Here is a 27,428-nt window from a genome sequence, read left to right as displayed (position 1 = left end):
AGTCTTTATAAAGCATCAGTGATTTCACCACATTTCACCCACAGTTCACCATAAATTTGATGTTTGTTCTTGCTTCATTTTTAGAAGAATTAATTTTGCTGTAATAGGGGCTGTTTTTAAATGAATATCTTATTCTTCTTACTGCCTCAAACTAGATCCTGTTCAGGCATATTATGAAAAGTTAGTATATTTTGGTGCAAAAGAATTGTGAAATCCACGCATAGTTTTTTCATAATATGCTTTTGCCATGAGCTTTTTGAAGAACCCTCCTCCTAATCTGTCTTAATCCCCTGTTCCATTAAATCTATGATTTTGAAGCAGCCATATGTGACCTGTAATCAAAAAGCAATGTTTGATAGATGGTCTCACCATTCTGTCATTTTTTTCCCCATCCAAGATAGAAAATGTCTTTGAAATCTTTGTATATTTTCCAGCCCTATAAAAGAATTCTATAAAACAATTTCAGTTCAAAATTATTATTGAGAACTTTTAAACAGGATATTTAAAAGTTTGTTTTATTAACTTGGCCTCGGTTACAAAACTCATTAATATTAATGACTAGACTACAGAGGCATGTAGCCTGTCTAATCATTAACAGATACAAAACATTAAACCAAATTGTGAAGCTTTGTTATGCTGTAGTCATTCCAGGCAAAGACTACATATAACAAGCAAAAGCTGAACAGTCCAATTGAGATGTTTCTGATCCAAGCCTTTGACTTCTTTTTGTAGATGAACTGGAGTTTTAAAAACGGAGCCTCAAATTTTTTATTGAATTCATATGAATAAATGACTCATTAAAATAAAATACTTGAAACTAACTAAAGTTACCATTCAAAAAAGGCATTTATTATTAATAAACTATAGAAAAGAGAGAAAACTTGAAGGCACAATTTACTTTTGTTAAAGTATCAATCTTAAAATTGCATTTATTTTCTCTTAGAGAACTTTAGATGATATCAGTCATTATTAATCTCATAAAATGTATGTAAATATGAGCTAAGTGATGTATTTTATTTACCCAAAGATATGTTCTAACAGCCTCTGCAACTGCCACCAACCTTTCCTGTAAAACAGCAATATATTAAATAAGAGTGAAGAGGGCTTGAAATTTCAACCTTGAGATGGGCAATTACACTGTATTCAGTACAGCAGATTTTTACTTAGTTCCACTTATATATCAACAGGCCTTTCTAACTGGCAAGCCTCATGGTAAACATGAGAAATATGGAAGCTTATTAGGTCACTTTTCGTATATAGAACTAATTATTTGAGACATTTGTCTACAATAGAGGTTGGCAAACTTTCTTCTATAAAGGGCCAAATAGTAAATATTTAAAATTTGCAGACTATACAGCTCTGCTGTTATAACACAAAAGCAGCCTGAGACAGCATATAAAACAATGAGTATGGCTGTGTTCCAATAAACCTTTATTTACAAAACCTGAAAGCAGGTCAGCTTTGGCCCAAAAACTGAAAGCAGGTCACATTTGGCCTGCAGACTATAGTTTATCAATTCCTGCTCTACATTTACTTGATTTCTTTACTGTATACTCATTCCTCTAGTCGGCTGGGCTTGGCTTTTCCCCATCACTACACCAAAATACTTTTGCCAGTATCAGTAACATTCTCATCACTGAATCTAAAATAAAAACTTACCAGTCCTTGTCTCATTTGGATTCTTGGGAGCTGTTGACATTGTAATCACTCTCTCCTTAAAAATTTTTCTTTCTTTAGTATCCCTGACCTACCTCTAGTTTTAACCTACCTCTCAAGGCAGTCTCTTAATTATTCGTGTGCCTTAAGGATTTATTCTTGATCTTCTTGGCACATTTGCTTTAGGCAGTACTTTGTTCCCATAGCTCTAATTTCTGACTGTTTTTTCTCCCTCCTGATTACTCTTAAGTATTAATCTGTAGCCCAGATCCCTAACTCAGATGCTGAGTTTGTATATCTAATGGCCTGCTGGTCTTTTCTACATGCTTATCCAAAGATAATTCAGAATACATGTCATAAACTGAACTCATAATTCCAAACCTCTGTTTCATCCTCCAGATTACTTCCCTCATCCCCATCCTGTCTCAGTGAATGGCCCTACCCATCTTTCAGTTGCCCAAGGCAGATGCATGTGTTTCATCTTTGATTCTCATTTCTTTCACTGAGTTTTGTGGATCCTACCTCCAAAATAGCTCTTAAATCTATGTATTTCTGTTATATTCAGCTGCTTCTATGCTAATTCAAGCCACCATCATCACAAATTTAAATTATTAGTAGATTGGTCTACTTTTCTCTTTCATGTTCTCTTCTGCTGGTAGGAATATCCCCCATCCTGCTTTTTTCCCAAAAATTTATCTTTTGGGTATCAGATTAGATATCAGTTCTACTAGGAATCCTTTATTGACTCCAGAATGTAGGTGTAGTGTGTATTCTCTGTGCCCTATGCTTTGCCTATTATGGCACTTACATTATTTTGTAACCTTGGTTTATTTGTCTCTGTTGGACTCATATACTCAAAGAAAACAAAGATTGCATGCATTGTCTTCATCACTTCTGTAACCCCAACACTCTAGTGTGTTGCTCGAAAATCTATGTTGAAAACAAGTGAAATTAGTCTCAAAATCCATAAAATATACCATGTTCTGTACAAATCAATGCACCAGAGTATATCTGATGGCTTAATTTGCAATCAGTTAAAGTAAGTATATAATTAGAAAGTTGAATAGATTAATGAAGTAAAGATGTCATACTTCACAATGCTGTTTTGTTGTATGTAGAACATCCGATCCTAAATCATAAGGTGTATACTGCTAATGGCTAGATTTGCTTTGCCATTATGTTAATGATGGCAAATCACTGTACTTAAAAATAATATAAGTATCTCCCATTCTTATTTAATCCTGGCTTCTTTTAGAGGGAAAGTAAAGAAATAAAATGGAAAAAAATATATATATATATATAATATACATATATATTATTATATACGTATATAATATATTATATATGTATATTATATATATATTTATATATTTAATTATATATATATATATATATACAGACAAACATATATATATGGTACTACCCTTGACCTCAAGGAACGCACTATGTTTTGGAAGCCTTCATTGTAAAAATATCATGATAAGTATTAACCTCTGTTAGTATTCTAACTGTGCTGTACAGCACCAAAGCAAGCAATGAGTTGATAGGAGGGGGAGAGGAAATCAGGCAAGGTTTTGCAGAGGAGACAACACTTCAGAAGAGTCTTCAAGTATGAGTAAGACATTGCCAGAAAAAAAAATAAAAATTAATTTCAAATAAGCATATAAAAACATGTGAGCATGATTCAGAAATATCTTTTTTTTGTGGGGGGCAGGACGGAGTTTTGCTTTTGTTGCCCAGGCTATGGTGCAATGGCACCATCTCAACTCACTACAACCTCCGCCTCCCAGGTTCAAGCAATTCTTCTGCCTCAGCCTCTGGAGGAGTTGAGATTACAGGCTCCCGTCACTACGCCAGGCTAATTTTCGTATTTTTAGTAGAGACAGGGTTTTACCATTTTGCCAGACTTAGTCTCGAACTCCCACCTCAGCCTCCCAAAACCAACCACCCACCTCAGCCTCCCAAAATGCTGGGATTACAGATGTGAGCCACCACACCCGGCCATATCTTCTTAATTGTCAGAAGAGAATCAAAGCATGTTAGTAGCATTATCATATATTATATTTAAGCATGTGTTTGTGTCATATATGATTTTTTAAATTCAATATTTTAAAATCTAACCTTAATAATTCAGTTGCTTACATTGAGATATAAACCTTGCTAAACAGAATTTATGCTAATACATACTATAACATGAATAAATCTTGAAAATATTATAGTAAATGAATGAAACTGGTCACAAAAGACTACATATATGATACCATTCAAAATTGATAGGGTTTCCAGGGTAAGCAAATTTGTAAGAACAAAGAAGATTACTGGTTGCCTAGGACCTGGAGAGGAGGGAGCAGGGGGTAAGACAGGAGAGCACGGTATCTTTGGGGGGTGATGAAAATGTTCTAAAATTAATTGTGATAGTTGTACAACTGTATGAACATTCTTAAAATTATTGAATTATATACTTTAAGTGGGTGAATTGTTTGAGACATGAATATTTCCATAAAGCCTTTGCCAAAAAATGTAAGTTAAATTCTCCAGTGTTATTTTCACTAAGCTACAAATAAAACCCATGCTCCATCCTTTATTCAGGTATCATAGTACAAACTGAACTATCAGCTGTTACTGTGGTGAATTCACAGTTGTACACAACAGACATTATATTTCGAACATAAAATAAAAACCTTATAGCTCCAGATATACTAAGGATTATAGAAATATATCAATTCATTTAAACCGTGTACTTTTTCAGAATATGCATCATGTGTTCACTTGATTCCAAGAAGGTTTTGTGAATCATAATCAGGTAATTAGGTTAGTAGAGAGCCAATATATGTGGAAAAATGAACTCCAGTTTTCATCTGTCATGTATTTGGGACATCATTAGAGGTTATTTTCTTCTGGATAGTTACTGCCTTAAGTTAGCCACATACTCTATCAAATTAGTTATTGTACCTGCCTGTCTGTAGGAATTTGGTTCCACAAGTGTTGGAGGTAAAATAGGATGTTTCCTATTATTGTGCTACAATTAACAATAGATTTTCAATTGCGCATTATATGATAAACTCAATGCCCTTCATAACTTGAAGTAAATGCTGAGCTTTCCCTCTTTATTTTGCTGAAACAGAGCTTCCATTCACTGACAAGAAGTGTAAATTTAACTAAATTGTCAAATTAACACTCACTTAGGTACATACATTGATCCTCTTTTCCTTGAAGACTAATGTGGCGGCACAAGATAGAAAAAAATTAAGCCTGTGTATGTTATGTTTTCATTTACCTTTTTCTTACTCTGTGAACTACATTAGGTTATTTAAGGGTGCCAAATACATAGTAACTCTTGAAAGTACACATGCATCATTTAAATTTCTGTCTGTGAATCTAATACAGTCATTTTATAAAGGAAAGAGAAACCTAAATTTGAATGTTGAGCTCATAATCATTAAAACTACACACTAGAGCAATAGAATTTCAGCTTGCTATTTGTAATTTACCCAGAATCCCTCAGCCAAGATAGTAACACATGTCTTGAAAAGTTAAGTAATATACTTATTATAAATATAATGTTTCAGTAGTCAGATAAGTACTTATCATTAGAATAAATTATAAATACTTAGAAAAATATAGCATAACCTATAGTATTTAGTACAGAAAATGCTTCATTGTTTTTAGCTGTCAATGCTCTTTTCAACCTAGTTTCTCACTGTTTCAAAATTTTTAAATAATCATATTCAAAATCTCTTATCTTGCTGATAATATTCAGCATCCATAGCTAAATATTTCAATGCCAAAGCTAAAAATCATAATGATATATCAGCACCTACATAATAAATTGCAGTTAATGAATACTAACTAGACATGGTGTGTTTTGATTGGCTCCACATTTGTGATCTGCTCATGCATAGCATATTCCATTTTTAAGAAGAAGGAAAATATGGAGATGTTATGAGTGCCAAACATATTGTTTTATCTACACTGGAGCAAAGTAGTATTATAGCCAAACTGAAAATATAATATGTAAACAACAAGTCAAATGTCCTAACAGCCAAAATGAATGTATCTAATTAAACATATCATGAAAATATTTTATGCACACTCTTGTAGAATTTTTATACTGAATAAAGGTTTCTGGTCAAAGACAGTTTGTTATGTTGACAGCTAAAATTGTTATACTTTTTAGCTAGACATGTATAAAACACAAAAACCTCTGGTTTAACCAGCTTGAGGTGGCGACTTTCAAGTGTGAGATGCTGCTTTTTAAGCTAACTACAGAATAAATACTTAAAGTTTAACTACTGTACTGTTTAGCCCATATGTTTTCTGAGTACACAAGATTTACAAGATTACTATCATCATTGGGGGCAAATACTACAATATAATTGGAAAATATTGAAATCATTTAGACAAAATCCACTTATTCTGATATCTTCCATATTTGTTATTTTTTTCCTTAAGAGGAAAAATGATGTAATGTGAACTGCACTATACTAAAAGATCTAGCCAAATGAAATCACCGTGTGTGGGGTGTGTGTGTGTGTGTGTGTGTGTGTGTGTGTGTGTGTGTGTGCTCATGCGCGCACGTGTTTACTTATGCACCAGAATGTGCATGCATGCAATTGGAAGCACTGTTAGGAGAACACAAGAGACAGCATGAACAAAGACCCAGAGATCAGTACGTAAAACACTACTGGTACTTCCGTACTGCCTGCACATGCAGTGCACTAAAAGGATGTTGAGAGATAAGTATGTAGGAGCCATAGGCCAGGTTTTGAAAGTCTTGAACACCATGCTAAGAAGTTTAGAATTTGTTTTTGCTGCTTATATTCTTAAATATGGAGTCCTTTTGCTAAATCATACTTGTCAAAAATAAAAGTTATAATTTGATTGATTTAACACTGGGAAAATGCCTTTTGTGGTGTATTCCATGTATTTCTGGCAGTTGTCTTTTGTAAGCTCAAAAACTTTGATATAAGCTCGGGAGTTTCAGTTTGCCCCGTGCCCTTCTTAAAGAGTGAGGACATTCCTGTGAGGTTTTGGAATGCTGGACTGCATAATATTTTAATGAAGTCTTTGGAATCACAGGGCTTGAGGTACCAACAGAGATCAGCTGAAATTCAGGTGAAAATGATCATTATTTAGTATATTTACTGGGCTAACTTTAAATGTTGGGAATTAGAATTCTAACCTTAACAAAACCTAACTTTTTAAACTTGGCAATGGTATTGTATTAATGTTTGTAAAATGTTCACAGTGGCTGTGAAAATTTTGTTAGTCTAATTGGTGTAACAGATACAAAGAGATTTGATTATACAGTATTTTTTAGACCATTTTTGAGAAATGGAAGACTTTAACCTTGCGTTATACCTCTTAATACGTAAGACAGTGTGACATCCTGTCAGCTATATTTATCAAAATGTTTACCTTCAGCAAAGTTTTTATATACTTCTGTATATAATGAGCTATTGAATGGAAGTAATTGTGCAAACTAATTAGGATGTAGGTTCTATATATCATCTTCATATACTGGTGAAAGTGCTATAACAATCTCAAGTTACCACAGTAAGGGAAAGAACAATGACATGTTACACTTTTATATATTTTATGAGTTATTTTACCTTTTGGGGCACCATTTTCCTCATCTATTAAGTAAGAGGATTGGGCCTGGATATTGCTGAAGTGTTTTCTTACTGACATTTTGTGGTTCTACCTGCCTCCATTCACTAGTTTAACTTGCATACGTAGGTGTACTTTTCAGCATTCTTGAATCATAGAATTGGAAAGAATCTTGGGAGATAATGTAGTTAGGCTGCATCACAGAAAAGTGGAAATTTGTTCATTCACTCTGCCTAGGATGCTTGCATGTACCTTCTCAGGCTGGTATGCCCTTTGAGTCAGAGTTAATCGTGACATCAATTATTGACCCTGTGGTTGCCAATATTGATTTCATGGGTTAGAAAGATGGGAAGATAATCCCTTTCTCCCTCACTGCCTCATGTACAATTCTTCCCATATTTGGGAGCTTAGTTATAAAGGGCAACCTGCAAACATAGAGAAGATTTTTCTTTGGTGAAGAGTCTATTTCTTGCCATGGCACATTCATCTTTGTATCACGAGCATTTTTCTTGGACAGCACTTGTTATTCTTTTAATATTTGTTGAATGACTGAATGTTGTGGATGACAGAAATGACTAACGGTTGTACGTATGAGCAGAGTTTCATGGTTTATTTAGCCTGTGGTAGAGCTGAAATTATATCCCTAGGCTTTTGAACAATAATACTTAGTAAAGATTGTCAACAAATAACAGCGATACTGGAATTTATTTACAATCATCTATAATTATATATAGTTATAGAGAATATATCTATAGACATATTTAGTAAATGGCGCCTAATGAGTTTTGTTATATAAACTCATTCAGTAAGACTTGAAATATTATTTACGTTTTATCTCTGCCTTTTATTTCTATAACTAAAAAGAAAACTTCCTCTTTACATACCCAGCAAAGTATTTTCACATTCAACTTGTCCAAGAGTTTAGTAGTATTTCTTTTACTGGAATATTCTATCTCCTGATTTTCCAGGTGAAAAGATAATTGTATCATTTTTAATTCTGACAGCCAATTTGAGGTTGAAAGCTAAGCAATGTAAATTTGGTTTAATTCTTAACTGTTTATATCTGTATTATTTAGAGGATATTTCTGCTTGGGCAATTTGTGAAGAGGTTAATGCATTTCTCTCTTGAAAAATGTGTATGTGTTCCTAATTCCTAACTAATGGGAAAACAGAGGGTATTTTTAGTGTCAGCTTTCATCAAGTCAGACCTTTCTGAAGACCTTACTAAATTCTATTTCCGTGGGAATTTTGCTAATGGTTATGTGCAACATTATCCAGGTACTCATAGATAGGATTACAAATTAAAAATAAAAAGGAATGGGTGAATAAATATATCTGTCTTCTCTTGTAAAAAACTGACAGCATATTAATCTTTGCACTTTCATTTTCACTTTACATTGTTTTTAGATTAGGTGCAGAAAGTCTGAGTTTGGTACTAGTGCATGAGATCAGCATGGACAATATAAGTAATGGATTTCTTAAGTTCTTAATTGTAATCTTATATGTTCAAGCAGAAGAGAGAAAGTCTTCCAGTCTCTGTGTGTTTAGTTAGCAATATTAGTGACTTCAATGGGTTTTACAGGAAAATGGAAGATTTTTAAATATGCCATCCAGTTGTATTGCCTGTATACTCACTCACTGATTTATTTTGATTCATGTAATGCATGTCCACTGTACATTTGAAAATACTATGCAGAAAACATTAACGAAGCTGGTGATATTCAACATTTATTGAACACCAACCTACCCTGGATATTGGAATTTCCTTATGGCTCCGCCTCAAGCTACCTCTCTTTTCATACTTTTTTTTTTTTTTTTTTTTGGTCCCATATGATCTGGGAAAATACATTCTTTTCCTGGGCAATTTCATGCACTTTTATGGTTTTAAATATCATCAAGATATCAGTGACTCCCGAATGTCTATCCCTTACCTAAATCTCTTTTTTGGCTTTCCATACTTATATATTTTATATTTCAAGGAAATCTTACAGACATATCAAGCTAATTGTATCTGAAACTATACTTTGGATCCTGCCCTTCTTCAGATCTGCAGCTCTAGAGTTTCTAATCTCAGTTCCATCCCTCCAGCTGCTTCTGCCAGAAACCTGAGAGTCATTTTTGACTCCTTCTATTTTTTCACTGCCCTTTATCCCAACTGAAATCTGTCATCAAGTGCTGTCTTGTCTACCTCTGAACATTACCCCCAAATTTTTCACTTTTCTCTATCACTGCTGCCATCACATTTGATCAAGTCACTGTGTCTTGCCTGGACTCATGTGGTAGCCTCCAAAATGGTTTCTCTACATACAGTTCAGCCAGTTCTAATCCGTTTCCAAATAAAAGCCAAAGTGAGTTCTTAAATATATAAATATGATTATACCACTCTTATATATAAAACTCTAATGACATTACATTGCTCTTATAATAAAAATCTCTTTTATCTATCCCAGAAGAGGTGATGAGTCTTATATTAGCTTGCTAGGGCGACCATAACAAAGTAACATAAACAAGGTAGCTTAAACAACAGAAAATTTTGTTTTCACAATTCTGGAGGCTAGAAGTCTAAAATAAAATGTGGCTTTTTCTAAAGCCTCTCTCCTTGGCTTGTAAATGGTTGTCTTTCTCTGATGTCTTTGCATGGCCTTCCCTTTGTATGTATCTGTATCCTTATCTGTCTCTCTCTCTCTTTTTTTTTTTTTTAACTTTAGGTTCTAGGGTACATGTGCAGGTCATGCAGGGTTGTTGCATAGGTGCATATATAACCAGGTGGTTTGCTGCCTCTATTCCTCCTCTGACTATATTTGGCATTTCTCAACCATGTTATCCTTCCCCACCCCCTGCTGTCCCTTCCCTAGAGCCCCCCAACTGCCCCCAGGGTGTGATGCTCCTCTCCCTGAATCCACGTGTTCTCATTGTTCAACACCTGCCTATGAGTGAGAACATGCGGTGTTTGGTTTTCTGTTCTTGTGTCAGTTTGCTGAGAATGATGGTTTCCAGATTCATCCAAGTCCCTACAAAGCACACAAACTCATTACTTTTTTTTATGGCTGCGTAGTATTCCATGGTGTATGTGTGCCAGGTTTTCTTTGTCCAGTCTATCATTGATGGGCATTTGGGTTGGTTCCAGGTCTTTGCTATTGTACACGGGGCTGCAATGAACGTATATATGCATGTGTCTTTATACTAGAACAATTTATAGTTCTTTGGGTATATGCCCAGTAATGGGATTGCTGGATCAAATGGAATTTCTATTTCTAGATCCTTGAGAAATCGCCACACTGTCTTCCACAATGGTTGAACTAATTTACACTCCCACCAACTATGTAAGAGTGTTCCTATTTCTCCACATCCTCTCCAGCATCTGTTGTCTCCAGATTTTTTAGTGATCGCCATTCTAACTGACGTGAGATGGTATCTCAGTGTGGTTTTGATTTGCATTTCTCTAATGACCAGTGACGATGAGCATTTTTTCATATGTTTGTTGGCCTCATATATGTCTTCTTTTGAAAAGTGTCTGTTCATATCCTTAGCTCACTTTTGAATGGGTTTGTTTGCTTTTTTCTTGTGTATCTGTTTTAGTTCTTTGTAGATTCTGCATATTAGCCCTTTGCCAGATGGGTAGACTGCAAAAAGTTTTTCCCATTCTGTTGGTTGCCAGTTTGCTCAAATGATGGTTACTTTTGCTGCTCAGAAGCTCTGAATTTTAATTAGATCCCCTTTGTCTATCTTGGCTTTTGTTGCCATTACTTTTGGTGTTTTAGTCATAAAGTCCTTGCCTATGCTATGTCCTGGATGGTTTTGTCTACATTTTCTTCTAGTGTTTTTATGGTGTTAGGTTTTATGTTTAAATCTTTATTCCATCTGGAGTTAATTTTAGTGTAAGGTGACAGGAAGGGTTCCAGTTTCTGCTTTCTGCACATTGCTAGCCAGTTTTCCCATCACCATTTATTAAACATGGTGTCCTTTCCCCATTGCTTGTTTTTGTGAGGATTGTCAAAGATCAGATGGTTGTAGATGTGTGGTGTTGCTTCTGAGGCCTCTGTACGGTTCCATTGGTATTTGTCTCTGTTTTGGTACCAGTAGTATAGTTTGAAGTCAGGTAGTGTGATGCCTCCAGCTTTGTTCTTTTTGCTTAGGATTGTCTTGGCTATGCGGGCTCTCTTGTGATTCTATATGAAGTTTAAGATGTTTTTTTCCAGTTCTGTGAAGAAGGTCATTGGTAGCTTGATGGGGATAGTGTTGAATCTGCAAATTACTTTGGGCAGTATGGCCATTTTCACAATATTGATTTTTCCTAAACATGAGCATGGAATGTTTCTCCATCTGTTTATGTCTTCTTTTATTTTGTTGAGCAATGGTTTGTAGTTCTCCTTGAAGAGGTCCTTTACATCGTTTGTTAGTTGTATTCCTAGGTATTTTATTCTCTTTGTAGCAATTGTGAATGGGAGTTCGCTCTTGATTTGGCTCTCTGTTTGTCTGTTATTGGTATATAGGAATGCTTGTGATTTCTGCACATTGATTTTGTATCCTGAGACTTTGCTGAAGTTGCTTATTAGTTTGAGAAGATTCTGGGCTGAGACAATAGGGTCTTCTAAATGTCCAATCATGTCGTCTGCAAATAGAGACAGTTTGACTTCCTCCTGTCCTAATCGAAGACCCTTTATTTCTTTTTCTTGCCTGATTGCTCTGCCTAGAACTTCCAGTACTATATTGAATAGGAGTGGTGAGAGAGGGCATTCTTGTCTAGTGCCAGATTTCAAAGGGAATTCCTCCAGTTTTTGCCTGTTCAGTACGATATTGTCATAAATAGCTTTTATCATTTTATGATATGTTCTGTCGATATCTAGTTTATTGATAGTTTTTAGCATGAAGGGCTGTTGAATTTTGTCGAAGGCCTTCTCTGCATCTATTGAGATAATCATGTGGTTTTTGTCTTTGGTTCTGTTTATGTGATGGATTACGTTTATGGACTTGCATATGCTGAACCAGCCTTGTATCCCCAGGATAAAGCCTACTTGATCGTGCTGAATAAGCTTTTTGATGTGCTATTGCATTCAGTTTGCCAGTATTTTATTGAAGATTTTTGTGTCAATGTTCATCATGGATATTGGCCTGACATTTTCTTTTTTACTTTAGTCTCTGCCTGGTTTTGGTATCAGGATGACGTTGGTCTCATAAAATGTGTTAGGGAGGAATCCCTGTTTTTGTATTGTTTGATACAGTTTCAGAAGGAATGGAACCAGCTCCTCTTTGTACTGGTAGAATTCGGCCATGAACCTGTCTGGACCTGGATTTTTTTTGGTTGATAGGCTATTGATTGCTGCCTCAACATCAGCCCTCGTTATTGGTCTATTCAGGGTTTCAACTTCCTCCTGGTTTAGTCTTGATAGAGTACAAGTATCCAGGAATGTATACGTTTCTTCTTGGTTTACTGGTTTATGTGCATAGAGCTGTTGTAGTAATCTCTGATGGTCGTTTGTATTTCTGTGGGATCAGTGGTGATATCCCCTTTATCTTTTTTTATTGCATCTATTTGATTATTCTCTCTTTTCTTTTTTATTAGTCTGGCTAGCGGCCTATTTTGTTAATCTTTTCAAAAAACCAGCTCCTGGATCTATTGATTTTTTGAAGGGTTTTTTTGTGTCTCTATCTCCTTCAGTTCTGCTCTGATCCTAGTTATTTCTTGTCTTCTGCTAGCTTGTGAGTTTTTTTTTATCTTCCTCCTCTAGTTCTTTCAATTTTGATGATAGGTTGTCAATTTTAGATCTTTCCTTGTTTCTCATGTGGGCATTTATTACTATAAATTTCCCTCTTAACACTGCTTTTAAGGTGTCCCAGAAATTCTGCTAAGTTGTGTCTTCATTTTGTTTGGTTTCGAAGAACATCTTTATTTCTTCCTTCATTTCGTTGTTTATCCAGTCAACACTCAGAAGCAAGTTGTTCGGTTTCCCAGTGGTTGTGCGGATTTGAGTGTATTTCTTAATCCTGAGTTCTAATCTGATTGCACTGTGGTCTGATAGACTGTTTGTTATTATTTCCATTCTTTTGCATTTCCTGAGGAGTGATTTGCTTCCAATTATGTGGTCAATTTTAGAGTAAGTGCAATGTGGTGCTGAGAAAAATATATATTCTGTGGATTTGAGGTGGAACATTCTGTATATCTCTATTAGGTCTGCTTGGTCCAGCCCTCTATTCAAGTCCTGGATGTCCTTGTTAATTTCCTGTCTCATTGATCTGTCTAATATTGACAGTGGAGTGTTAAAGTCTCCCACTATTATTGTGTGGGACTCTAAATCTAGTTTTCAGTGGTTAAGAACTTGCTTTTTGTATCTGGGTGCTCCTGTGTTGGGTGCATATATATTTAGGATCGTTAGCTCTTCTTGTTGGATATATCCTTTTACCATTATGTAATTCCCTTCTTTGTCTCTTTTGATCTTTGTTGGTTTGAAGTCCGTTTTATTAGAGACTAGGATTGCAACCCCTGCTCCTTTTTGTTCTCAATTTACTTGGTAAATCTTCTTCTATCCCTTTATTTTGAGTCTGTGCATGTCTTTGTATGTGAGATGGGTTTCCTGAATACAGCACACCAATGGGTCTTGACTTTTTATACAGTTTGCCAGTCTGTGTTTTTTGATTGGGGCATTTAGGCCATTTACATTCAATGTTAATATTGTGTGTGTGAATTTGATCCTGCCATGTTGTTACTGGCTGGATTTCTTGCCTGTTAGTTGACTCATTTTCTTGATTGCATTTTTGGTCTTTGCCATTTGGTGTGCTTTTGCAGTGGCTGGTATTTGTTCCTTTCTGTGCTTAGTGTTTCTTTCAGGAGTTCTTGTAGGGCAGATCTGGTGGTGACAAAATCTCTCAGTAATTGCTTGTCCATAAAGGATTTTGTTTCTCCTTCACTTATGAAGCTTAATTTGTCTGGATATGAGATTCTGGGTTGAAAGTTCTTTTCTTTAAGGATGTTGAATATTTGCCCCCACTCTCTTCTGTCTTGTAGTGTTTCTGCAGATAGATCTGCTATGAATCTGATTGGCTTCCCTCTGTGGGTGGCCTGATCTTTCTCTCTGGCTGCTCTTAGCATTTTTTTCTTCATTTCAACCCTGGTGAATCTGACAATTATGTGCCTTGGGGTTGCTCTTCTTAAGGAATATCTTTGTGGAGTTCTCTGTATTTCTTGGACTTGAACGTTGGACTGCCTTGCTAGGTTTGGGAAGTTCTCCTGGATGATATCCTGGAGCATGTTTTCCAGCTTGGATTCATTCTCCCCATCATATTCAGGTACACGGATCAAGCATAGATTAGGTCTTTTCACATAATCCCATATTTCTTGGAGGCTTTGTTCATTTCTTTTTACTCTTTTTTCTTGTCTTGCCTTCTCATTTTATTTCATTGAGTTGATGTTCAATCTCTGATATCCTTTCTTCTGCTTGATCCATTTGGCTATTAAAACTTGTGTTTGCTTCACATAGTTCTCGTGCTGTGTTTTTCAACTCCATCAAGTCGTTTATGTTCTTCTCTAGGCTGGTTATTCTAGTTAACATTTCGTCTAACCTTTTTTCAAGGTTTTTGGTTTCTTTGCATTGCTTTAGAACGTGTTCCTGTAGCTCAGAAAAGTTTATTATCCACCTTCTGAAGCCTGTTTCTGTCAATTCGTCACACTCTTTCTCAGTCATGTTGTGTTCCCATGTTGCTGAGGAGTTGTGATCCCTTGAAGGAAAAGAGGTGTTCTGGCCTTTGATGGTTTCATCTTTTTTCTGGTGGTTTTTCCCATCTTCGTGGATTTACCTGGCTCTGATCTCTGGGAGCTGCTTGATGAGATCACTTGTCTGCCTGTCGAGGCACTACTGGGTTTCTGGGGACTCTTTCAGGTTACTCGGTAAGCTTCCTGTGTCTTTTTTGTTTACACTGGGAGGTTAGGCTCACCTCTTCTGCTGACCTGGAGGCACTGTTGGGTGGTCAAGAACACCGTCTTGTTGCTACGTAGGCTTCCTGTGTTTTCTGTTAAAACATGAAGCCTAGTCCCACCTCTTTAATGATGGGTTGCATCTTTCCTCCACAGGGCTGGATCATTCAGGGTTCAGCTCAGACTGAGGCACCGGCTACATAACCTGCTAGAGTTAGTGCTTCAGCCCTCTGGGGTTTGTAGGGGAGGGTAGGGACCCACCCAGCCACACCATCTGTCTCCCTGCTTTCAGCTCCCTCTTTGGCCATGGGGGAGGGGCCCGCCCAGCTGCTCCATCTGTCTCCCTGCTTTCAGTTACCTCTCTCTCCGGGCATTGGAAGGGAGCGATAGCTCAATCCGCAGAGCCTCCCAGCCAGCTTATGGGCTTATGCATTTGCTTAAGATCTGTGCACCAATCCAGGACATCGTCCTGGATTATTATTCAACTCTGCGCTTCTAATTCCTGGCACTTGACTGGCAACGATCCCGTGTTCTGTATATTGCTGAGGCTTTGGAGGAAGTGCTGTATCTGGACTGTAGTGCCAGAGGTGGAGCCTCTGACTCACTGGTCAGATGCACTTTCTGGCACCCCTCCCCACCTCGGTCTGCCCTGCCTGGGCTTTGCTCACCATCTGACCAGACCCATGCACCTGCTACCTCGGTTGGAGCTAGGAGATCTCTCGATTTCTGCATCTCTCTTGCTGGGTGTTGTGCACCAGAGTTGTGCCTATTTGGCCATCTTGACTGTGTATCCTTGTCTCTTAATAAGGATACCATTCATTTGGATGAGGGGGCCACCCTCATCACTACATTTTACCTTAATTACCTCCAAGCTCTATCTCCAAATAAAGTAGCTTTCTGAGGTACTAGGGGTTAGGACTTCAACTTACAAATTTTGAAGACACATAATTCAAACCATATCGGAACCAAAACTCATAGTTGATAGATGAGGAATAAACACATACCTATAGTAGGTTTTGTGGAAACAAAAACCAGAAAGTTAGATTAGAGAATATTCTGTAGAACCAAGAATGGAAGACTAAGAAAAATGTTATCCTGCTTTATTCTTCTCACTTGAGCAGGTATCATTTGCAGTAGCCTCCAAAACATCTTACATATAAATACTTTTATCTCAAGAGGAACCATGCAGTCCTGCAGATGACTCATTACAAATTCATCACCTCTCCTACAAAAAGAACCATTCTCTGTACCCACAACAAAAACAATGACAGTAATGGAAAAAAAAGAAAAAACCCTACCTTATTTACTAACTTTATGTTTTAAAAATTATTCATTTGTCTGGAAGTGTATGTATGTATATCAATATCTTGGCCTATCTAGCCATCACAAAATAACTTTTTAACCAAATCTGGTAAATGTTTCCTATTAGTCATACTGCATAATAGCAGTATCCATTGATACTGCTGTTAAACAACCAACAAAAAGTCCTTTATATTATATATATTTATATATATAATATAATTTATATTACATATCCACTTATTATATTCCTTTGAAAGATTTTCTGTTACAATTATCAGCAAAGGCCAGGTGCAGTGGCTCATGCCTGTAGCCCAACACTTTGGAAGGCCAAGGTGGAAAGATCACTTGAGCTCAGGGATTTGAGACCAGCTTGGACAATTTAGTGAGACTGTGTCTCTACAAACATTAAAAATAACTTACCGGGCGTGGTAGTGCGCTTCTAGTCCCAGCTGCTTACAGACTGAGGAAGGAGGTTCATTTGCGCCCAGGAGTTAGTTTGAGGCTACTGTGAGCTGTGATTACACCATTGTACTCCAGCCTGAGCAACAGAGTAAGACCCCATCTCAAAAAAGAAAACAAAAAGGATGATCAGCAAATTTATTTTCTTTAAAATCTTTTAACCTAAAATCCAATTTTGCATTATATGAAAATATCCTTGTATCTGGTTTCTGTAAGAATGGAGATATAATGTCATCAACTTTTTTGTTAAACATTTGGCTTGGCTTTTCTTTTTTTGAGACGGAGTCTCACTCTGTCTCCCAGGCTGGAGTGCAGTGGCACAGCCTCAGCTCACTGCAACCTCTGCCATCCAGGTTCAAGCAATTCTCCTGCTTCAGCCTCCTGAGTAGCTGGGATTACAGGTGCCCACCACTATGCCTTGGCTAATTTTTGTGTTTTTAGTAAAGGTGGGGTTTCACCATGTTGGTCAGGCTGGTCTTGAACTCCTGACCTTGTGATCCACCCACCTACGCCTCCCAAAGTGCTGGGATTACAAGGGTGAGCCACCGTGCTGGCCACACAATTGGCTATTTTTAAAAACTAGGCACAGTACCGTCTAAAGGGGTGTATGTGTGTATATATGTATGTGTGTGTGTATATTTTTATTTAGACAGATAGTCTTTCTTTGGTTTAATTCAAGATAGTTTTGGTTTATAGATGACAAGATGAGGATGTATTTTCATATCTCACAGCTGTAGTTTATGCCATTAGGATATTTCTCTTCTTATTCAGTATGACATAATATGTTAACATTTTATTTTCCAGACTATCTTTCTGACTCTGAGGAAAAAGTAAGGCCAAATAGTCAAGTTCCATTATCTAATGACAGCGATAGGCAGGAAGCACATGGATAATTATATACATTGTCACATTGTCAGATTCAGCCTATAAAACTACTTTAACCAGGCGTTTCTACATTTTCCTCCATGATATCTGTTGTTAGAGTTGCTACTGATAACTAAGATGACAGGTCTGAATTTCATTTTATTTTCTCTTCTTCTTCCTTTAACAAAGATACTAATGAACTATGAGTTGACTTAAAGACCAGAAGTACATAAAATTAAGGATGAAATATGTAGAGCCTAGACAATCCAAAGAGAAACACCCTTTAAATACTAATAATTGAACTTTAAATACTAATAATTGAACTCTCATTGAACTTAATGTTTTTCACACATCTTTGTTGGGTAGAGGCTACCACTGATTTGTGTTCTGACATTAAACTGAAGATAAATTGTTTGAAAATATACTTAATGGATAAAACCTTCCATACATTTTATGACAAGTGAAAAATGAAATTAGTTAATTCTGGTTTTATAAGCAAATTTGTGACTTCCTAGTTATAGTCCTAAGGAAAGTTGAATGTGTTTTCCTCCTAAAAATGCAATGGCTCCAGGGTAGCTTTTGATCTGACTCACTCCTAATATTTGTAAGACCTGAAGCAAGAGTAAAAATGGAAACCCATATCATACGTATAAATGTAAAAGTCATTAATAAAGCTACCAACCTCTTTTTTTTTTTTTAATTGAGACAGAGTTTTGCTCTTTTTGCGCAGGCTGGAGTGCAATGGTGTGATCTCTGCCAATTGCAACCTCCACCTCCCTGGTTCAAGCAATTCCCCTGCCTCAGCCTCCCAAGTAACTGGGATTACAGGCATGTGCCACTGCACCTGACTAATTTTGTATTTTTAGTAGAGATGGGATTTTTCCATGTTGATCAGGCTGGTCTTGAACTTTTGATCTCAGGTGATCCGCCCACCTCAGCCTCACAAAAAGCTACCAAACTCTTAGTTGTGCTCTATACTCCTTCCTTGATATGTTCATGATATCTTGGAAAGAGATTTAAATTTAAAATTTCTGGACTCCTTGGGATTGCATGTCAAAACATGGTAATGTGGGGGGGGGGGGGTGATCCTTAGCCTACCAACCCTTTCCTTTATATCCTGCACATCTAAGCTTCATTCTTATTTCCCCAAAAAACTGCTCTGGGTCACCCCTTGGGAAACTATGAAGTATTTACTGTCTTCATATAGACATGAAACACTTACCACTGCTATATTTCCCATGGTCTTCTCTAAGTCATTATGGATTGAAAAAGAAATGGCAGTGATTCGACAGACATAAGTCAGATGCTTTTCTGAGTCAATTCAAATGATTATGTGTTTTTCCACCTTTATTCTGTTAATATAGTGTATTACACTACTCAGTTTTCCTATGGTGAACCGTGCTTGCATTGTAGAAATAAATACCACTTGTATAATGATATTTATTATACCATGGTGTATAAGTCTTTTAATGTGCTCTTGACTTTAGTTTAATTTAGTGTTTTCTTGAGGATTTTTACATCAATACTTACCAAGGATATTGGTCTGTAGTTTTCTTGTACTGTCTTTCTCTGGCTTTGGAACCAGGGTAATACTGGCCTCATTAGAATGAGCTTGGAAGTATCTCCTCTTTTTCAAGTTTTTGGAAGAGTTTCAGGACAATGGATGTTAATTCTTTAAATGTTTGGTAGAATTTTCCAGTGAAGTCATCTGGTCCTGGGCATTTCTTTGTTGGGGGTTTTTGAATATTGATTCAGTTTCCTTATTCATTATTGATCTGTTCATATTTTGTATTTCTTCATGATTTAGTCTTAATAGGTTGTTTCTAGAAATTTATCCATCTTGTCTAGGTTATCCAACTTGTTAGCGAACAGTTGTTCATAGTGTTCTTTTATAACACTTTTGTTTCTGTGACATCCATTATAATGTCCTCTCTTTCATTTTTAATGTTAGTTATTTGTGTCTTCTCTTTTTTTCTTAATTGATCTAGCTAAGGGCTTGTCAATTTTGTTGATCTTTTTAAAAAACTAACTCTTAATTTCTTTGAATCTTTATATTGTTTTTTGATTTTCTATGTCATTTATCTCTGTTGTAATCTTTATTATTTTCTTCCTTCTGCTCACATTGGCCTTAGGTTTTGTTTTTTGTTTTTTGGTTTTTTTTCCCCTGGTTTCTTGGACGTACAGTTAGGTTGTTAACTTGAGATGTATATATATTTTACGTTATACATTTACAGCTATAAACTTAACCCTTTAACACTAGATTCACTGCATCCCAAAATTTGGGTATGTTGTGTTTTCATTTGTCCTAAGGTATTTCCCAGTTCCAGTTCCCCTTATGACTTATTTGGCCCATTGAATGTATAAGAATGTGTTTAGTTTCCACATATTTGTAGATTTCCCATTTTTCCTTGTGCTACTGGTTTCTAGTTTTATTCCATTTTACAATGGAACACATACAATACATGCATACAATGACACTTTGTATAATTTCAGTCTTCTGGAATTTAAGATGTATTTTGTGGTCCAATGCATGGTCTTATCCTGGAGAATGCTCCGTGTGTACTTATCAATGTATATTCTACTATTTTTGAATGGAGTGTTCTGTATATGTCTGTTAGGTCTAATTGGTCTATAGGGTTATTCAAATTTTGTTTCCTTGTTGATTTTCTGTATAATTCTATTCATTGTTGAAAGTGGAATATTGAAGTCTCCTACTATTATTGTGTGGTTGTCAATTTCTTCAATCCTGCCAAAGCTTGTTTCATGTATTTAGGTTCATATAAATACAGTAAACCCTTATATAATATTGTTGATAGATTCTTGGAAGCTGCATCTTTAAGCAAAACAATATACAGCAGGCTTTTGAAGAATAGCATTTTGTTCAATGTTATTTTGTCATAATGTTGAGGGAAAAATGACTTTGTTGTCATTTTACTTAAAGTTGCAGTTTTCAAAAACTTATACAACATTAAGTGAGAACTTACTGTATTTATACACTAAAGCTATGAAGTTTGGTGCATAAATATTTTTAACTGTTATATTTTCCTGGTAAATTGAAACTTTTATTATTATATAATGTGTTTCTTTGTGTCTTGTAATGGTTTTTTATTTAAAGTATATTTTGTCTGATTTTAGTTGTAGCCACTTCTGGTCTCTTTTGTTATCATTTACATGGAATATCTTTTTCTAACCTTTCACTTTCAGCCTATGTATATTGTTAGATCTAAAGTATGTCTCTTGTAGACAGTGTATGGTTGGAATATGTTATTTTATCCAGTCAACCAGTCTATGTCTTTTGATTGGGGAATTTAATCCATTTACATTTAAAGTAATTACTGATAGAGAAGAACTTACTATTGCCATTTTGTTAGTTGCTTTCTGTGTCTTCACTGTCTTCCTTTGTGTTTCATTGATTTTTTTTTTTCTAGTAGTATGCTTTCTCACTTCCTTTTGTTTGTATTCTATAGATATTTCCTTTGTGGTTACCATTGCAAATCCATAAAACATCTCAAAGTTATGGCATTCTATTTCAAAATGATAACAATGTAACTTTAATCACATACAAAAACTTTCTCCTTTACCACTCCACTTCCCCCTTTGTTATTGATGTTACAAATTACATTTCTATGGGTTACATATACATTAACATGGATTTATGGGGTTTTTTGGGTTTTTTTTTAAATTTAAATTCCACATTCTAAATTTACAGTAGCACCTATTACTATATTTTTCCATTTATTTACCTTTGTTGGAGAATGTAATATTTTTGTACAGCTTTGTGTTGTTGCCTGCTGTCCTTTCATTTCAACTTAAAGGACTTCCTTTAGCATTTTTTACAGAGCAGCTCCAGGTAATGGACTCGCGTGGCTTTTCTTTATCTGGGAAAGGCTTAATTTCTCCTTCACTTTTGAAGAACTGTTTTGCCAGATACAGTATTCCTGATTAATAGTTTTTGGTTTTGGTTTTGTTTTCCTGTCAGCACTTTAAGTATATCATCCTACTCCTTTCTGGCCTTCAAAGTTTCTGCTGAGAAATTTGCTGATAATCTCATGGAAGCTTCCTCATATGTGATAAATCACTTTTCTCTTGCTGCTGTTAAGCTTCTATCTTGGCTCACCCCTGTAATCCCAGCGCTTTGGGAGGCCAAGGCAGGCAGATCATAAGGTCAAGAGGTCAAGACCATGCTGGCCAACGTGGTGAAATCCCTTTTCTACTAAAAATACAAAAATTAGCTGGGTATGGTGGCACATACCTGTAATCCCAGCTACTCAGGAGGCTGAAGCAGGAGAATTGCTTGAACCTGGGAGGCGGAGGTTGCAGTGAGCCAAGATCGTGCCATGCATTCCAGCCTGGGCGATGGAGTGAGACTTTGTCTCAAAAAAAATAAAAAAGATTTCTATCTTTGACTTTACATAGTTTGACTATAATGTGTCTTAGTATGGTTCTTTCTGGATTTTCATACTTGGAGTTCTTTGAATTTCTTGATCTGTATGTACATTTCTGTTCATAGATTGGGGGAGTTTCCAGCCGTTTTTCTTCAGATAAGCTCTCTTATTTTTTCTCTCTTACTTTCCATTCTGGAATACCCATAATGCATATGTGGACCTGCTTGGTATTGTCCTAAATCCCTTATGATCTCATCACATTTCTTCATTCTGTCTAAGTCTGTTGTTGAATACCACTAATAAACTTTTCAGTTCAGTTACTGTATTTTTCAGCTCGAGGATTTCTGTTTGGTTATTTTTTATAGCTTCTGTGTTTTTGTTGATATTCTCATATTGTTCATATATCATTTTCCTGATTTTATTTAGTTGCCTGTGTTCATTCTCTCCCTCTCCCTCTCCCTCTCTCTCTCTCTCTCTCTCTCTCTCTCTCTCTCTCTGTCTCTTTTGACAGTCTGTCTCACTTATCACCCAGGCTGGAGTGCAGTGTCGCGATCTTGGCTCACTGCAACCTCTGCCTCCTGGGTTCAAGCGATTGTCCTGCCTCAGCCTCCCAAGTAGCTGGGATTAAAGGTGCACACCACCATGCCTGGCTAATTTTTGTATTTTTAGTGGAGGCGGGGTTTCCCCATGTTGGCCAGGCTGGCCTCAAACTCCTGACCTCAAGTAATCCACCCACCTCCGCCTCCCAAAGTGCTGGGATTACAGATGTGAGCAACCACTCCTGTCTCTCTTTTAGTTCATTGATATCCCTATAACAGTTATTTTAAATTCTCTGTCAGGTATCTTATAGATCTTTGTTTCTTTAGGGTAAGTTTCCAGAGTTTTATTTTGTTCCTTTGATTAGGCCATATTTCCCTACTGCTTTGTATGCTTTTTGATTTTTGCTGGCCATTTTGAAAGACAACTACCTCCTCCAGTCTTTGCATGCTGGGTTTGTGCAGGGGAAGACCTTTACTAATCAGCCCACCTGGGAGTTCTAGGGTCTCTCAAATGTTTTCTGATATCTTACTACCTTTGGCACCTGCCTGTGGAACTGCAGCTCTAATGTGTCTCTCACCTCTGTTTTCAGTGCCTTCCAAATGCTTGTGCTGGGCCTGCGGGTGCCCTTCTTTAAGTGAGGCAGAAATTAGTTCCTTGGGAATTTCCCAGAAAGCCAGAATGTTGGATGTATGGTTCATTCTTTGGTTTCTGTCCTGCGGAGGAGCTCTGGTATGGGAGGTGGTGGGTTCTTCCTGTTTGCTCCACTATTTCACATGCATGCATGGATGCACTGCACACTGTGAAATTTCCTACCACTTTCATTGGAATTTCTTCTTGGTTTTACAATGGCATGGGTGCTGTAGCTTCTCAACTGGTCTCTAAAGTTCTCACAGAGGTCTTCTGATCCATGTATTGTTAACTTGGTATCTTAGTGGTAGAAAGAGGGCCTATAGCTTCCTAGTCTACCACTATAGGTGGTGTTCTTTTAAGAAGTATGTTTTAAAGTTACATTTCTTCTCTTTCCTCAGTGTAACATTTTAGGAAACATCACCTTAAAGCAAAGCAAAATATAGAAAACAAGAACCTGGCTTGACTGCTACCTTTAGGGGTAACATTAAATCAGTTGTTCACATACAGATTCAGCCTTCATTACCTCCTATCTTTTTGGATAGAGGTGAGAGTAATGAACTTGCCTTGCTTTTCTCAGAATTTTAGGGTAAACCTAGGCTCATCATCCTTCCTTAACTGCTAGGAGGACATATAATATGTCTAGATAATGCTGATTAAATCTTTGGAGCTTTAATGATGTGTGACAATTAGCCAATGAATTTTTCTAATACAGTGCGAAAACTTCATGGTTTTATATCATTCCTAAAGGAAGAGGCTTTAAAGTAGATGTACTTCTTTATTCATTTTAAATCTTAAGTACTTAGATAGACATATGAGAGAAAATGAAGAAGTGTGGAAATTTGATCCTTTACACTTACCTTCATGAAGAGTGAGATGTGTTTTTTGAACATAGCCCCATTGACTCTTCTGGAATTAGTTGCAGATAATTTGGTTTGAAATGTTGGCTTTGTAAATAGAAATGGAAGTCATTAAAACAGATAAACAAAAGTGAACATAGAAACTGGGAACTAGAATTAATAGTATGTTGGAAATGACCAGCAATTAATTATGTGGCTCAATTTTGCATCAGTTTTCTACTTTAGTTCATGATGCCCATTTTATGTCATGTGATTACAGTAGTGTGATCAGAGCAGTTAGCCTATTCTTAGCATTCTTTCCTCATTAACTTTCACTTCTCCAGAGGCACCTTGAGTGAAATAAATACATTTGAGTAGTCTTTAGCAACTAGTTTGAGTTGTTTTCTCAGTGTACAGAATCAACCAAAAAAGTAGGTGGGATTGAGTTGAGTTGGGTTTAATTTAATATCATACTTTACTACAGCATCATACATACATACATACATACACACACACATACATAGATACACACATACACACACAATATTACTAAGCATCTATAGCACCCATAAAGGATTCTCTAATGTATGTGAAGTGAAAGGAAAGAGTGTGTTTAAGTCCTGGCTTTGAAACTGTTGTGTTAATTGTGAACTTTTGCTGAGTCTGTACATTCAAGAAGGTAATACTCAGCATGTTAAGATCACAACTGCTAGATTAGTGCTTGAAGGCAGTAGCTGTGCTGATGTGAGGCATTAATGGCTGGATAAGCTCAATCAGATATACTGCCTCCAGTGTCTTTGTGTAATGGTATTTACTAGATTTCAAACAGACTGCTGAGAAAGATGAAATATAATCTCATGTATTATCTCTGTCTTGAAAAAATTAGATAATGAAATTGTTCTCTTACTGGCATATGTTTTATTAACTTTCGTAGAGTCATCTTAAAGGACAGATGACTCGTAGAGTTGAAACGTTTTGCTAAAGTAGAGTGTTATTAAATACATTTTTGAGTTCTAGGAATCATGAGATGGAGTAAAGCAGGTAAGCATTTTTTTAAAACACTCAGAGAACAATCTTATGGCATATTCTAAGGTTAGCTGGAGAGAAAAATGTGATGTAAATTGAGTTCAACTACATTCTTTTTGTTGTTTTTCTTCCTTACAGAGCCTGGAGAAAGTTCTTGTGGAATTCAGTCACAAGGAGTTGTTTGATTTCTATAACAAGGTCTATATTTTTAAAATAATTTTTTAATATGTGGTGGTTTTTTCATATTGTTTTTTCATTTTATGAATTCTTATTCTTAAATTTCCTATGTGGAACTAAGTTCTTTAAAATTCCCTTATAAACACCTTATGTTTCACAGGAGGAAGCGTAGCAGAAATGAAGAGAATCTGAAAAACTAAATCAGGAAGAAAAAAATAATTTTAATTAAAACAATAGGATTGTTGCTTTAATATAAAGCATTAAGTAATGAACTTTGTGATTCCTAGCCATGCTGATACTTTAAATATATATAATATCAAATACTTTAATTTCTGGGCCCAAGGGTAAAGGAAAACATGCCTTTAGAGATTTATTTTTGAGTATATTTCATGTTTCTTTCTGAAGACTGATTTTGTAATCAAGGAGAATGTACTCCCTCCACCCCCCAACTTTAAAATCTTATCAAGTAGGCAGTTCTTCTGCCCAGCCCACTGCCACTGGACCATGCATGTGGTTATCCTGTTCAGCCCACAACCACTGTACTCACACCCCAGTATGTAAGCCCCCAATAAAACCTTATGCCTCATTTAAAAAATTATCATGTAGTGATATTTTAAACTGAAACAGCTGAAGATACTTAAAACAGCAGTATTAAGAAGTCTTCTTGGAAATTTTGAAAACTTAAATTTTCAAACATGAATTCTAATATCTTCACATAAAAAGAAAAATATTCTAAGTGGTAATTTTATTGCTATGTGAATTGATTCAATATTCATAGTTACCAAAGCCATTTTTTCCTTTCTATTTGCATGTTTCTAAATAATACTTGTTATGAGTTTCACTTCCTTCACTAATGTCTTTTTTTTTTTTTTTTTTTTTTTTTTTGTAAATAGCTAGAGACTATACAAGCACAGCTGGATTCCCTTACATGATGTTTTCGAAGACTGTTTTTTTCATCATGCTCCTGCCACCTCATTATTTTGCATTGAAGATAGATTGCCAGGTTGTGTTTTCTGAAGGATTCAGTGGCTTGCTTTTTGTAAATTATATGGCTTAGCACTTCTTAGACAAATAACAACCAAGAGAGATCATTGTTAAGAGTACTGAGATTCTAATATACTTTCTTTAGTTCTGTTAGCCAACAGTAATTATTAAGAACAAGAACACTTTCACTTTAAAAGAAGCAGAAGTGAATACCATATTGTTTTTACTGTCGTAGTGTTGCTTTCTTGCCTGTGCTGCTTAGTTTTCACCTGCTTGATGATACCATAATGTATCAAGGAGGGTCCATGGATACGAGTTAAGATGTGTACCTTAGTAGAATACAGAGCTTTGGTGATTACATGAATAAAATTAAGAAAATAGCCACCTACAATCAAATACACTATGGCATTTTTATTTGAATATGGTGAGTATATTTTGCTTTGGAAATAATATAGGAAAAATGTAAAATAGTAGCATGGTATCAGTTAATTCCAGTTGAGCTTCTCTGTCAACTTCAATTTCTCTCTGAGTTTAATGATTTAATAATAGTCCAGATTTTGTGTGTTTTTCTTTATACTGCAAATTAATAATGATTCACTTTATACTTTCGGAGACAGAATCAGGTCTTGAATAAAATAATTGTAATGAGTGCTAAATGGGCGTCATTATTCAAATCAGATACCTTTTATATTCTCTTTCTAGAAATATGTTAATTTCTGTCAATAAAATTTTTGTGTCTTAGGATTAGTTGAAGTGTGCATTATTTTTATTTTACACTTTAATAGTATATTTTATGCCATGAATATATGTAAATAAATACAGTTGCCTATAATAAAAATGAATTTTTTATTAATGAAATATCTATCTTGTTTCCAAAAAGAGATTCAAACATGACTTTCTTCACACGAAGAAATTTGATTTCAGAAATGTCCTATATTTAAATAAGCAAAGCTATTGAAATTGAAGCACATTTCTTATTTGAAGTATCTGGGTACTACAACTGTTAAACGTCTCTCACATATTCAGTATGTGGAATTTATACCCACACTT

The 27,428-nt window shown here is 35.8% G+C and overlaps 1 protein-coding gene across 2 annotated transcripts in view; it reads left to right on the top strand.

Annotated features, from left to right (window-relative positions):
- COMMD10 (COMM domain containing 10) overlaps nucleotides 1–27,125 on the top strand; it is a 203,730-nt gene extending 176,605 nt beyond the window's left edge. For both annotated transcript variants that reach the window (XM_032273839.1, XM_032273719.1), the window contains 2 exons: nucleotides 25,356–25,415; nucleotides 26,288–27,125. In XM_032273839.1, coding sequence (XP_032129730.1) covers nucleotides 25,356–25,415; nucleotides 26,288–26,326 — 99 coding nt within the window. In that variant the 3' untranslated portion in view covers nucleotides 26,327–27,125. The remainder of the gene's footprint in view (nucleotides 1–25,355; nucleotides 25,416–26,287) is intronic.
- Nucleotides 27,126–27,428: the final 303 nt, after the last annotated feature.

The sequence above is a fragment of the Sapajus apella genome, unplaced genomic scaffold, assembly GCF_009761245.1.
Source record: "Sapajus apella isolate SASKATOON/1434 unplaced genomic scaffold, GSC_monkey_1.0 scaffold1, whole genome shotgun sequence".
Lineage (NCBI taxonomy): Eukaryota > Metazoa > Chordata > Mammalia > Primates > Cebidae > Sapajus > Sapajus apella.
The sequence above is the reverse complement of the archived record's forward strand: the minus strand, read 5'-3'. Positions and strand labels throughout refer to the sequence as shown.